The sequence below is a fragment of the Marmota marmota genome, unplaced genomic scaffold, assembly GCF_001458135.2.
Source record: "Marmota marmota marmota unplaced genomic scaffold, marMar, whole genome shotgun sequence".
Taxonomy (NCBI): Eukaryota; Metazoa; Chordata; class Mammalia; order Rodentia; family Sciuridae; genus Marmota; species Marmota marmota.
Genome location: NW_026000020.1, coordinates 9,419,730 through 9,434,090, shown reverse-complemented (window position 1 = coordinate 9,434,090; position 14,361 = coordinate 9,419,730). Strand labels below are relative to the sequence as shown.

At 53.7% G+C, this 14,361-nt stretch overlaps 1 protein-coding gene across 9 annotated transcripts in view; it reads left to right on the top strand.

The window, feature by feature from the left end:
* Pax8 (paired box 8) overlaps nt 1–14,361 on the top strand; it is a 55,819-nt gene that overhangs the window by 33,745 nt on the left and 7,713 nt on the right. For 4 of the 9 annotated variants that reach the window (XM_048810391.1, XM_048810390.1, XM_048810396.1 and 1 more), the window contains exons 8-10: nt 3,432–3,552; nt 3,895–4,101; nt 10,961–11,062. In XM_048810391.1, the coding sequence (XP_048666348.1) occupies nt 3,432–3,552; nt 3,895–4,101; nt 10,961–11,062 (430 nt within the window). Of the gene's footprint in view, nt 1–3,431; nt 3,553–3,894; nt 4,127–10,960; nt 11,063–14,361 lie in introns of all 9 variants that reach the window. The other 5 variants (XM_048810398.1, XM_048810397.1, XM_048810394.1 and 2 more) reach the window with 4 other exon arrangements.

The window sequence follows — 14,361 nt, the reverse complement described above, 5'->3', positions numbered from 1 at the left end:
TTCCCGAGGCCAGCAGAGCCTCTGCCTCGCTGGCAACCACTTAGCCCTGGGTTCATATTGTCTGGGGAGCATTGAGTCTGGCCCCCGAGTCAGCCAGCTGAGGAGCCTCCCTGGGGGGCCCACGCTGATCCAGAACGGAGGCGAGCCTGTGTGTGTGTACGTACACCTTTAAGATCTAAGTAGGACAGTAGGGGTGCTGCCAATGATCAACTGAACAGTCGCCAGTGGCTGGCTGGACTGCTGGCCCCCGGCCAGCCCCACAGCTGGGCAGGCGATCTGCGTCAGCGATTTTATCAGCCTTGGCTGTGACAACGATGAGGGGTGCAGAGAGAGCTGGCCATCCCGTCGGCAGACCTGGGAGAGGGCCTGGGTGCTCATCCGAGGGTCGGCACAGCTCCAGGAGGGGACAGGGCATCCATAGTGGCCTATAGGATGGCCTCTCTGTGAGAGCAAGCCTGCAGAAACCAGAGTGCAGCTCCAGCTGCCCCAGAGAGCAAAGAAACCCCCTGATAACACCTGGGTACCTGCTGGGTCCCAGAGCCATTTCCTGGCTCCAACCTAACTCCCAAAGGACCCTGCCTGGCTACAGAGAGCCCCTGGACCCTGCTGGCATATATATTCGGGGGATCCAGGAATGAGAGGCTCTCAGAGCTAGAGGGGACTTCAGGGACCACCCAGTCCTCCTTCCCCACTTGTGTGGAGATAGCCCAGGCCCAGAGAGCAGGCAAAGGCTTGAGGAAATAGATGGCTGCCAGGCTCAGGCCTATCAGCCCCAGTTTTATTCAGACGGTGCCACTTTACCTGCTTGGCAAAGATGCTTCCATATACATCCTGGTTTGAATGAAGACCAAGCAAAAGCATCTGAAACTGCCACCACCACCACGCAGCCTACAGAGGAGGAAATCCAGGTGCAGACTGTGAATCACTCCTTCTCTCAGGCACCTGGCTGGGTGGTGAGGGGCACGGAGAACCCAGCCTGTGCCCAGGGCTTCTTAGGTCTGAGCCCCTGCCTCCCCAGCCTTTGGTACTGACTGTGCTTCCAGAGTAACACTGTGTTCTCGCACATGGGCACAGAGAGGCCCTCTGGCTGGGGGATCCAAGAGCAAAGCACCGATTCTCACACTTGACCTTAGCATGGGGCAAAGACACCAGCTTCTTGTCTGGAAAATCAATCAGGGGAAAAAGTTTAACGGGAACTCCTGGTGGCCTCTGTCCTGGTTGCGATTTCACTAGGGAGCATCATCAGAAGCGCGTGGAGCTCTCCTTCTGCTAGTTCACAAGCCCACCAAGAAGCGGACCAACAGAGCATGAATATTATGATGCTAGAGACCAAGAATTTGGCAGCTTCTGACTCTTCCCCAAACCCCCAAATAATATCTATCATAACTGCTCATTGAGCATCTGTTGTCAGCAAGCATTCTGGGATGAGTGTTGCATATAAGTTTGTAGATAATATCTCATTCACTCTTCACTTGGGTGAAGCAGATCCTAGGTCTATTGGAATAGGGGAGTGCAGGACTAGGTCTGATTCCCACCTGCTAACACAGGTGAGAACAAGGCTGCAGGAAGTCAGATAAACTAAACGCCTTGGCTTGCCTGAGTTCTGAAGCATTGTGCGGCTCTGCCCCAAATCCAGGTTCAACCCCAGAAAACAATCCAGTCATCTCTGAGATGTTTAAGCCATTCAAAACGTTAGACTCTAGTTGTTTCTTTTTTCTTCTTTCATTGAATAGCCTGGTTTTTGGAGACTAGAAATATCTTGAGTAAATATTTTGATATCAAATCAACTCAACCAAAGGCCTTCCAAACTTTTCTTATACTGTCTAGAATTTAGGGATTTTATTCAATTTCATTAAGCCAGGCTGGGCTCTGAGCAACTCTGCCCTGCCTGGGAGTTGGCCCCCTCGGAAGGCACGGAACCAGAGCACCACTTAGTCAGTAATTGCTGCTACATGCTAATGGTGCCCTGGTGCCCTCCAGAATTGCCTGCAGCTTCCAAAGGTGCCCAGCATGCAACCAGAAAGCGCTGCAGCTTTATGGAGAGCCCTGCTCAGTGGAAATAACCAAGAGCGACAGGCTTTCGTTGAGCTGTTATGTAACACGGAGCACACCTGGATATCAGTTTCACAGTGTCTCCTGCAGGGTGTCTGCGTGTGTGTGTGTGTGTGTGTGACCCATGTGTAGGAAACAGGTGTGTGCTGTCCCTCCCTGGTGGAAAGTATTCTCCTGTCTTTAGTTGAACAAGTTATTTTTTGAAGGAACACCTTAGGCCATGGTCATGTTCAAGACTGGGGAAGTCAGTAGGAGTCCTAAAGTAAGGTTTTTTGGGGAAGGAAAACCCCAAGCACCTGATGAAGAGATTTGCAACCAAAATGAACAGCAAGCATCTTTCAAGCAGAATCTGCATGCTGCTTTTGGCTTGGCTTTGGAGAGAGAATGCACCTGTCCTGTGGACCAGAGTCAGACTCTGATGTCCTAGGTTTAGTCCTGGTTTCAATAAGCAAAACAGGGACATTTACCCTCGTGGTCCAGCCTCTACATGTACCAAACAGACATGGTCACATGCACTCATGTCAAGGGACTGAGGAGGGGGGACTCCATGAGATTGACAGGCAAAACCCCAATGTAAGTATAAGAAGTGGTCAGGATGTCATCCAGTTTAGGGCAGCAGGTGACACAGCAGCGCACTGGAATCTGAATCCCACCTCCAGCCCACAGGGGAGGGTGTGGAGTTTCTGAACCTCTCTGTGCCTCATTTTCTTTCTTTTCTTTTCTTTTCTTTTCTTTTCTTTCTTTCTTTTTCTTTTTCTTTTTTTTTTTTTTTGTTGCTGGGGATTGAACTCAGGGGCACTCAACCACTGAGCCACCCCATTTTGTATTCTATTTGGAGACAGGGTCTCACTGAGTTGCTTAGCGCCTTGCTTTTGCTGAGGTGGGCTTTGAACTCAAGCCACCCTCTTGCCCTAGCCTCCCTTGTGCCACCGGGACCCACTGTGCCTGCATTTTCTATTTGAAGGTGAATACCTGAATAGTGGCTGCAGGACTGTGAACTGCCTGTTCCAGCCACTGGCATTGGCCATGCTCAAACCATGTGAGGGGACAAGGAGAGACCAGTGTCCAGCAAGGACACAGTTCCTTAAAGAACACCAGCCATCCTGTACCTGGACTCTCCTGCCACCAGCCAACCTTGAACTCTCAGCCCTCGGAAGAGGCACTCCCACTGTGGGACTGGGAGAAGAACAGCAGGGCTTTGAGTTGCAGAATAGGAATTCCTTCAACAGGCCACCTGGGACAAGGGACACCAGGAGCCAAGGAGGAAAGGGGCCTTTCCTGGGGAGATTAGGGCCCTCATGTCCAGAAACAGGCTGCAGGCTCTGGAAAACTTAGCCAGGGCCTCCCTGTGCCCTACTGATTCCTCTTTCCCCCTGCAGGGCCTCTACCCGCTGCCCTTGCTCAACAGCACCCTGGAGGATGGGAAGGCCACCTTGACCCCTTCCAACACGCCCCTGGGGCGCAACCTGTCGACTCACCAGAGCTACCCCGTGGTGGCAGGTAGGATGCCAAGGCGCCTGGGCCACCCGGGCCCAGCTGCGAGGGCGGCTGGAGGGCAGGGGAGGGCAGATGTGGCTGATGTCAGGAGGAGCGTCTGTGGCCCCAGCCTGGAGAGGAGAGGTGGGCTGCAGGCTGGGCCTCCAGGGGGACAAGGGGGCGTGCCTCAGCCCACCTCCTGGGTCTCCTGGCGCCCTCCTGCGGGCACAGGCGGCATCGCACCTGCGGGCCCACGGCCACCTGCCGCCCGCCCGCCCGCCGCAGGCCGCATCCATGGCTGTCGTGCATGTGCCCGCCCCGCCATCTCACACCCCTCTCTCCTTGTTGTCTCCCTCCCTCCGGCAGATCCTCATTCACCCTTCGCCATAAAGCAGGAAAGCCCCGAGCTGTCCAGTTCTAGCTCCACCCCTTCCTCTTTATCTAGCTCCGCCTTTTTGGATCTGCAGCAAGTCGGCGCCGGGGGCCCCACGGGCGCCTCGGTCCCGCCCTTCAATGCCTTTCCCCATGCTGCCTCCGTGTACGGGCAGTTCACGGGCCAGGCCCTCCTCTCAGGTACGACAGGGAGGTCCCCGTGCAGGTACGCGGGGGGAGGGAGGGCCTCGGGCTGGCCCAGGTCCCCGGCCCCACCTGGGCCAGCACCGCCGCTTTGTGTCCCGCGACTTGGCGGAGGTGGCGGCGCCCAGGCGCGGTTCCGGTGCGGTCTGGACAGGCTACGAAGGGACAGGCGCTCTGGGGGTGCCAGGAAGTGGTGCAGGCCCCCCCAGGACCCCGTGGAAGAACAGGGACCCAAAGGCAAGGAGCCAGATGCTGAAACTGGGGACATTTGGCCTTGGTCTTAAAGTGAAAAAAAAGGGGAAGAAGAAAACCGCATAGGGCAAAGGCAGTGACCTTTGATCCTTTCTGGATCAAAGTCCTCAAAAGGAATGGGGGCCAGTTCCATCTGGGCCTCTGTGATGTAGCTCTCCCCATTTGCACAAGGCAGGGCCAGCCAAGGATGCTCCTGCATCTTTCAACCAAGTAAGGGGGGGGGGGGGCCCTGATGGGCCTCCTGTCAGGAACCTCATCTGCATTGAGAGCTAGAAGCAGGTTCAAGCCACCTGGAGCAAACCTTGCCCTGCACGGAAAAGGAGAAACTTGCCCATCCACAAGTGGGAGCATGTATCCTGCATCCGAAGCTGGACCTGAATCCCAGGGCCAGTCCTCAGGTTCTCTGTCTCCCTGACAGAAGGGCATCCTCCCAGTCAGCCAGGGCCTGTGCTGTGTGTAAAAGTCCAGGTTTGTCTTGGGCAGAGACAGAGACTCCCAGTGAAGTCTGAAGGGCATCCACAGAAACGAACTACTTCAGATGTGGACCAGCCAGGCAGGAGGCCAACCAGGCAACTATTAGCTCAGCAGAGACCCGTCTCCTTTGTGTTGGAGCTGTCTCCAAGGTGTGCAGGCATTTAGGGACAGAGAGAATGCCTCCCTGCCCTTGCTCCCATCCTGACTACCCTGAGAGGCTAGAGCAGAGACCAGGGCAAGGGGGCAAGGACACCTGGTACAGAGACAACCCAGAGTCAGACCGGCCATCTGCACCGTGCTTTCACACGTGCTCGACCTCACAGGTTGTCTTGAAATGAAGTCTTTTATGGGCACCGGGTAGCCCAGCTAGCTCAGTGAAGGGCTGCGCTGTTTGAGTAGGCCTTGCCCCCAGAGAGCCTTTGGACGTGAAGCCACTGTCCCAGAGGGCCAGCACCTCTGCCAGCCCAGAGAGATCTCTGAGTCAAGTACACAGATCCTTTCTCGTAACCCACCCTGTGTTTACTCCCTAGTGCCTAGAATTTTTTCCCTTCCCGGTGCATCCCTACCTCTAAGCCGGGAGGTCCTGTTGGTGGAGATGGACATTCAGAGAGTGGGCAGAGAGGCAATGTTTAAGGGCTGATGCGAGGGAAAAAATGTTGACTCCGGAGTTTGCAATGTGGAGAGGATGAAGTCAGCAGAGATGGGTCATTTGTCTTGACCAGAGGACTAAAGAAGAAAAGCTGTGGTCTGAGTGAAATGGTGTCAGACAGACAGTGGAAGGAAAGGAGGAGTAGAGGAGGCTCGAATGTGCTGTGGGGTGGATGGGCCAGTCCCTGGGCAAACTCAGGTGCCTGTGGGAATGGCAGGAGGTAGGGCAGTGGAGAAGTAGGTGGGACTGGGAGAGACGATGGGGAACAGTTTTTTTCCTGTGTGAGCTGCAGAAAGGCATGGCAGGGCCAGTGAGAAAGAGGGAAGGACAGATGGCGGCTAGACGCTGGTACATCAGAGCCCACACAACAGCCCAGGGCCAACTCCCTGATCCTGAGGCCTCTCCACACTCTCTCCCCTCCCCAAGACCCCCCTTTTAAAAATTATTATTATTATTGTTGTTGTTGTTATTATTATTATTATTATTATTATTATTATTATTATTTTGGTACCCGAGATTGAACTCAGGGGCCCTTGACCACTGAGCCATGTCCCCAGCCCTATTTGTATTTTATCTAGAGACAGGGTCTCACTGAGTTGCTTAGCACCTCACTTTTGCTGAGGCTGGTTTTAAACTCGCTATCCTCCTGCCTCAGCCTCCCGAGCCATTGGGATTACGGGTGTGCACCGCCACGCCCGGCCTCCCCAGGACCCTTTTAAGGAAGGCTGCAAGTGCAGTCAACCAACGTCTATTGGCTCTTTGGCTCTTCATTTAGTGGACAAGCCCACTCCAGCCAGCTGTGGGACAGGGAGCTGATCCAACCCACAGGACCAGGCAGCTGGCAGCAGACAGCAGGTGGTCCCCGAGGCAGCAGGCAGCCAGATATACAGCACTGTCATGTCCTGGCAGGTGACCTCAAAGCCAAACCCAGATGCTGTTGCACTTCAGGTGTGAGCACCCAAGGAGACCAGTGGCTGGCCCCAGGGCTGGAGATTCAGCACAGAGGCCAGGGCCCCAAGAAGGGCAAGGAGTGTCCAGGCTTGGAGGAACTGGGGTCCAGGCAGGTGGCTGGGAGCAGGAAGCAAGTCAGGACTGCTGTTCAAGGAGCCAAGGCAGTCCTGCAGCTGAAGGGCGGGCAGGCAGCGGCTGGCAACCGTGCCGAGCTCGGGGTGTTGCCTAGAGCTCCTCACACTGTCCAGCTGAGGCCTACGGTCAAGGTTGGGCCTATATACCTAACAAGGCTGAGCCCTGGTGGGAGGTCTCAGAGGACAGGATAGGACATGGGAGGACCAGAGGGGCATGAGCTCAAGGGTCTGGGGGGCTGCAGACCTAGAAGAGGTGAAATTTGAAAGAAAGGAAAGGAATCAGAGACCGAGCTCTCCTAGGAAATTCTGCAGACAGGGCGAGGGGGGACCGTCTGGGAGTTTCCATTCCATAATCAGCTCAGCTGTGACCTGCATGGACCTTCCTGGCTCCCCTCTGCTGTGTGACCCGAGGGCCTCCTGCCATTTCCTGCAACCCCTTTACCTGCTTCCCCTGAGCAGCATTCCAAAGCTGGTAGCTCTGTTAGTGTGATGTCCAGAGTGACTTCCCTTCTGAATCTCAGCTTCAAGAAGGAGGAAGCATTAGGGAATAGACTGCCCCTGAGATGCCTGCCAGTCCTCTTCGGACAGCCCAGTCCACATCCCAGTGCGGATCCCGCAGCCCGGCCCTGCCAGTAACATCAAGGCCAATCTTACCCTGCTGCTCCAAGGCTGACTGCAGCTCAGCTGATCAGAAAGCTTGAAGTTAGGTTTTATCATCAAAGAGCTCATTACCCTCCTCTGTCCTTTTGTGCAAAATTATATTTAGTCCTGCCAAAGAGATTTCTGGGTTGCCATAATTCTGCATGCTATCAGAACAAGATAAGGAATTGAAAAGGGGTCACACAGAGGGCAGACATCAAAGGGGGCAAGTGAAATAGTCTGAAGTCACCTCTACCCTCTGCATTCCTCCAGCTAAGGTCTTCCCGCCCAGCTCTGCTGCTCTCTAGAATACTTACCAATGATCCTGGGGTGCTAGAGATGTCTTAGAGAATCCCACCTCCCAGCCAGTCAACTTGGGCCTGGGCCTATGTCAACTTCTTAAAAATAAGGCCACATTGGAAATATGTTGAATGCAGAGGAGATGGAATTACACAAATTAAGGATGAAGAGTCTTAAGAGAGAGAGAGAGTGTTAGGCTATTCTGGAGCATTTTAAGCTCATGGCATCTGCTGTTTGGTTTCTAAGAAGGAAGCAAGGTTGTTGGCTTTCTGGAAGAAATATTATTATTTTCCAGTGCTAGGGATGGAACCCAGGCCCTTACACATGCTAGGCATACACTCTACCACGAGCTAACTCCCAGCCTGCATACCCCTGATTTTTTTTAAGGAGTTGGGTCAAAGAGGGTTCTGGGTTGCCGGGATAGGCCAGGACCGCACAATTGGGTGAGGGCCACAGGAGAGCGTTTTCCGGGAGGGCCAGGTATCATGGGAGGGATGTGTCCAGTTCTGCTCTGGCAGGTGATCCAAAAAGGAAATGAGGTGACTCCAGGGAGAGGAACATTAAAATATCAGAACATAGGGGACGGAGGACAAGGAATTCCATTTGCAGGGGCAGTGTGGGGACTCGTGCTCGGGGAGGGGGTACTTGTGGCCTAATGGAATGTGTGTCATGGAGTCTGCCCACTGCACCGCACAGCTCCAGAGCCCAGGGTCAGCGGAGGGAAAGCCCCAGGATGAGGTCTGGAGGGGGGGAGCAGGGACCTCAGGCCGCCAGGGACAGAAGAGCACTAGCAGAGAGGTGTCCCGTGAGCCCAGACTGGTCCCCACCACCCTGTCCCCAGTCATGGCAGACACAGGCTGCCTCAGTGTCCTTCTTAACTCACTGTGCTGGGACGCCCCTGCCCGCCAATCCAGGAGAAGGTGAACCCAGTCATCAGCTCTCCCAAGTTAGCCCCTTGTGACAGGCAGGAAGATGTGGTTTGGAGGGATTTCCCCCACCCACAGTTGGGATCTAGAGGACTCCCCATCCCCTTCGGTGGGGAAGCAGGAGGGAAGAAGGTGTCAGGCCTGGTCGGCCACCACCACCCTCTTCCACTTCTCCCCCATGCCACCACCCCTCCACCTCCCCACTCCTCTCCCTCCCATGGTCCCCAGTGCCTGGCTGGGCGCTGCACCTAGGGCCAACGGGGCTGAGTCTGAGGGTCGATCAGGTGGCCCTCTCCTTCTGTTTCTCTTCTCCTTCTAAATATGCCACAGTTCCCTTCTCCTTACCTCTGTTCCAACCCTCCCGTGTTCCCCTGATGACCCTGGGTCAGATGAGCAGAGCCCACCTCAAGGATCCCAATGGGTCCCACCCTGTTTGGTCCAACACCAGACATGGCCAGACCCTGCAGTGAAAGTCAACAGGTGAGAGGTGGCGTTCAGGTAGGACCCTCCCACAGCTTCAAATAGCTGACAGCTCGTTGTAAAGAGGGTTTATTCTGCAAGGTCTACTGACGTGGCCATTTCTAAGGTGTGCTCCCTGCACTGATCCGAGTCCATCTGTAGCATGAAAGCCTGGGTGTGGCGTATGTTGACAACTTCAGGGGAATGGTAATAAGGCACGTGAGGCTTATTCGCTCCCATTTTACGCGTAGATCAATAGGATTAGGGCACATACGTGCCTGGCAAGGGCACGCAGAAGATTGGCTACAGAAGCGGGATGAGGACCCCCAGTCCTCTGATCCCCAGGCTGAAGACACAGGGTCTTGTCCATTGGCTCCTTGGGCCTGGCTCCAAATGCCCATGCCAGCCTCTGCCCCATCTTCACTTACTGCCTAGCCTTGATCAATGGTCACTCTTGCTGTCTGCTGTGTCCCCAAGTGCTTAGGAGGTTCCTGGCACACAGCGCTTACTCAGTATTGTTGGAATGTTGAGATGTCCTTGGGGAATCTCCGGAGTGAGAAGACAGGGAGATGAGGTCACTGAGGAGTTGAGAATGTACTGGGTTCCAGGGACAGACCTCTCATCCCTCATTACCAGGCACCTGTCCAAGGGGCTGCTGTGTGAAGGCCTCAGGGCACCCAGGGGAGGAAACCTGGGCAAGCAGTGGCCCTGAGGAAGTGGCCCTGGGAAGGTGGTGGGCAGGGCTCACAGGGAACCCATGGAGCCTGGGAGGAAACCTTGGCCTCCATAAGGGAGGCAGAAGGCATCTGGGTCATAACCTAACGCAGAGGTCTCAACCCGGAGCGACTTTGCCCCGTTTCCTCCCCGCTAGTGACACATGGCAGTGTCAGGAGACATTGGGTTGTCACACAGGTGGGAACTGCTACTGGACTCTAGTAGACAGAAGCCAGGGTGCTGCTAAATGTCTCCCGTGCGCAGGACAACCTCACAATGAATAATTAACAAGGCTAAAAAACCATATTGCTGAGATTGGGACCCTGTAGACACCACAAAGACCACGGAGGGCCAAATAATTCAAGATGCGATAGCAGCATTTTGAGAGTGAAATGGACATTAGTAATAAATGTGCTGGGATACGGTCAGCACCTGGTTCCCCCTGGGCAAACCGGGCTATACCGTCTCTGTCACAGAACCTGGGGGTGAGCCAGATGCTGGCCTGGAGTGCAGCACCTAGGGGTGGTAGCAGAGGGGAACAGGTGAGGGACCCGGGCTGTCAGGCAGGGGGTCGGTGGGGAGAACATCACCAGGTCATGTGCGTCTCCTAAATGGAAAGCTTTCACTTCCTGATTCAGAGGAGAGACAGAGCCAGGGAGAAGGGTCTTCACAGAGCTCCCCTGGTGTCACCACAGCGTGGGTATGTCCCACAAGTTCTCTGTGTAACAGATAACACAGATGTCCCAGTAACATCCGTGTCGCTGAGAAAGTTTTCATTTTTTCAGAAATGCAGGTGACCAATGTGCAGCTGGTGGTCACCTGTAAAAGCTAATCATCTCTCAGCCATGTCTCCTCTTAGGTTAGGGGTAGGCAGTGGGTTTTGTGTCCCTTGCACCTCTGATAGATTATATTCCCCTGGAAGGCCAAGTCAAGGAGAAGAACCCTGCTCTCTGGTTCAGTGGAAAGGGTGGTGGTCGATGGGTAATGTCTGCTCTTAACCCTCCAAGCAGAAGCTGGAGGAGATGCTGAGACTCTGGTCTCTGTGCACACACTTAGGCGGGGTGTGCCAACGGCTGTACTGGACACAGGGATCAGGAAGACTCGCAGACTATCCCCTGGCCTCCAGGATCGTGATATAACACTCATGGCGATGAAGCCATTGGAGAACAGAGAGCAGAACAGTGCTATTCAAGTCCTTGCTGCCTGGAGAGCCTCTGTCCTGATTGAGGCAAGGACTTGGGCTCAGAGGAGGAGGGCAAAGGCAGGAATGGCATCAGGGCCTTGCCGAACTCAAGGAGAGCAGACATCGAGCCCAGGAGCCCCACTGACCGACTGATGACTCTGCTGTGTTTTTCCAGGGAGAGAGATGGTGGGGCCCACGCTGCCCGGATACCCACCCCACATCCCCACCAGTGGACAGGGCAGCTATGCCTCTTCTGCCATCGCAGGCATGGTGGCAGGTAAGGGGAGGGGCCACATGGGGGTGGTGCAGGGACATTGCAAAGGAGGGGCAGGAGACAGACCGAATCCCATACATTGGCTTGCCAAAGGGCACTGAAGGGTGATGGACCCAGGGGGCACCTTGTGCACGCCTGGAGAAGATGCCCCTGTGCCCTCCTGGCTCCTTCTCTAGCCCCAGCTTGGCCGCTTCCTTCACAAATAGCCCATGTCCCCACCATGATGGAAAGGGCGGGGCTCAGACAGACCCATGTTCAAGTCCAAGCTTCCTGACCTCTTCCACCACTTCGATGGATAATAATGAAGTGTGCTTCGGGAACCAAAGGCCCTAAGCCAAAATTGAGCCTGACCTTGGAGCACCCTTGTCACTCAGTGATTTAACTTTGATGAATTGCAGTCTCATCCCTTCATGAGATTCGAACATTGATGATGATGATGGTGATGGGATTGAAATACAGCCTTCTCGGCTCCCACTCACTCATTCTGCATGAGCAGGATCCTGGTTCCCAGGTTCTAGGTCTAAGGAGCCTGAGATGAGCTGGGGGTTTCCATCCTTGGTTGAACTGGCTTAGAATCTGCATGCCAGGCATTTGGGGTTCTCTGTCTGCCAGGTCATTCAGTGGTGACTTGTAGTGTCGAGGTCTGAACAAATGAGGACAATGGGGATTTCTTTGAGAAAGTCTCTGTCATCTCGGAGCCATATGAGGCAGACCCTGGGGTGGATGGGCTAGACCAGAGATACTTCCACTGCCCAGAGAGCTCCAGGGGACTTTAGCTCATGGAGGGGACTCTGAACTCAGGGCATGTGTGAACCCCATGCCAGCCCTGGGCCTGCTTTCCTGGCTCTGCACCCAGAGACTTGGCACGTCCACCCGGGCCTACTTCCCTCTGCCGACCACCTGCTCTGGGCACCCTGTGCAAGGCAGGTGGGCTGGGCTCTCCTGGGCAGAGGAGGGGCAGGAGAAGGAGGAGGGAAGCAGACCCAGCGCTCCCTGGGAACCTGCTGAGCTGGCACTTGTTGCCGCCTGGTTACCGTGGCGATGTGCTTAATGCAGCGTTGAAAATACAGAATACTGACTCCTCTCTCCCTCCTGGCCCCGGACTCCCTCCCTCCCTCCCTTCCTCTTCTGGAGCGTGAAATGAGATTGGTCAAGATAAAAAAGGAAAAGATTCGGTTATTTTTTTAAGAGTGTGGATAATGGGGCCTCTCAATCAAAATCCCAGGCTCCAGTCTGCTCCCCCATCCCCCTTCCACCCCTCCACCTTCCCCTGCCGCCTGCTCCGAGGAGGAGGAAGACACCAAAGAACGAGGTTTTCCTCTTAATTATGAATCATTCCTTGAGGGCAGGCCCAGGGCAAGGGGTTCCTGGGGCCCAGAGTCTGACCCGGGAGGTAGCTGGAAGGCTTGAGCCTCTCATCAAAGACTCCAGGTCATTTCCAGTAAGGCCTCATCCAGAGCCAGGCTGCGGAGAAACACACACACACACACACACACACACATATGACCACCCTGACTACAAGTGGATTTCGAGAGGAAGGGGCCTTGTCTTGCACATGAAGGGCCTCCCAGTATGTGCAGCATGCAAATTAGTTTTCAGAAAATGTGACACTATTTAAGTAAATCAGCTGGCTCCTAGATATGCCCTTGTGTGGATTAATTCTTAAAAGAATTTTATTTTTGTAGAAAAAAAAATATGTCCATCTCTTACCACTGCTTGTGATCTCCCAGTCACAATTGAAGGGGGATTCCTTCAATTAATGTCAATAAACTCATCAGGCACCTACTGCATGAATGTAAGGTCATAATAAGAGCATGAAGTAAGGCATGCCAATGACATTCTTAATCCCTGTGGAGAAGAGGAAGTGGTCATTGACTGTGCACTTGTGCGTGCCCAGACATTCACACGTAGGACTTTGTTTCCCATGGAGTCTTCGCCATAGACTGGGAGGCTGATGTTACCCCTGTTTTATAGACAAGAAGACTTAGAAAAGCAAACAGTGTGCTCAGGGTTCTCACAATACTCAGCAGCTGAGTTGCTCACAGATCTCCTGATTCCAAATCTAGGGCTCCAGCCACCCCAGAAACAAAGGTAAGCTCTAGAAAGTAGCACAGGAGAAGGGTCAGGACGCAGATTCCTTGGTCCATTCACTTTCCATTGTGTCTTTTCTGTCTCTCCGTCTCTGTGTATCTCTGTCTTTTCCTGTCCTCTCCCCTCTCATTTATTTTTATTTTTTGGTTCCAGCCCCACTAACTCAAGGACCCTCACATCAGTTCTAGAGCAGAACCAATACCTCCAGATAGATGGTCCATCCAGCAAACTAGCCATCCTTCCATCCATCCATTCACCCACCTTCCTTCCGTTCATCCTGCCTACCCGTCTGTCCAGGCAACCTTCCATTTTTAAGCCCCCTCTTGATCCATATGTTTTTCTATCTGTACATCCACCCTTTCTTTAATCCCTCTATTCCTCCATCTACCCATCCAGCTATCCATCCTTCCACTTTTTATCCATCTTACCATCCACATGTCTTTCCATCTATTTACCCATCCCCCATCTTCCATCTATCCATCTGTCCATGTTCTCTTGTATTTAGCCTTTTATCCACCCATTTATCTTTCCATCCATTTTTCCATCTGTCCACTCATTCGTCTACCTATCCATCCCTCCATCTGTTCAACTGTCCACCTTTCCATCTGTCCATCTATTCTTCCATCAGTCTATCTGTCCATTTTTTCACATAGCCATTCTTTCATCTAGCCATCTTTCCATCTGTCCCTCACACCTGTCCTCCCATCCATGCTGTTGTCCATCCATCTGTCCTTTTCCACACCATCTTTACCTTCATCTGTCCACGTTTCCATTCTTCCTGCCTCTGTCTTCCCACCTGTCATCTCCTCATCATGGGTATTCTCATCATGCACACACCATCCGTCCCTGGGTCTCTCCATCTGTTCACCACTTTTCCACTTAACAGATATCAGGGAGATTCTCTTGGAGGGGATGCTGGGGATGCAGGAGCACACAGGACGTGTTCCTCTATTCATGGAGCTCACGACCTAATAATGGAGAGAAATGAGTGATGAACAAGTCAATGAATGAACGAGCATAATTCCAGATGGTTTTAAGTGTGCGGAAACCAGAACACGGGATGATGTAACAGAGCCACAGGGAGAGGAGATCACTGCTTTAGATGGGTGATCAGGGAAGGCCTCTCTGAGAAGGTGTTCAAAGTGGTCAGCCACGTGATAAACTGGGGCTGACCATCCCTGGCCCCAAAAGAACAGCCCATGGCAGAGGCC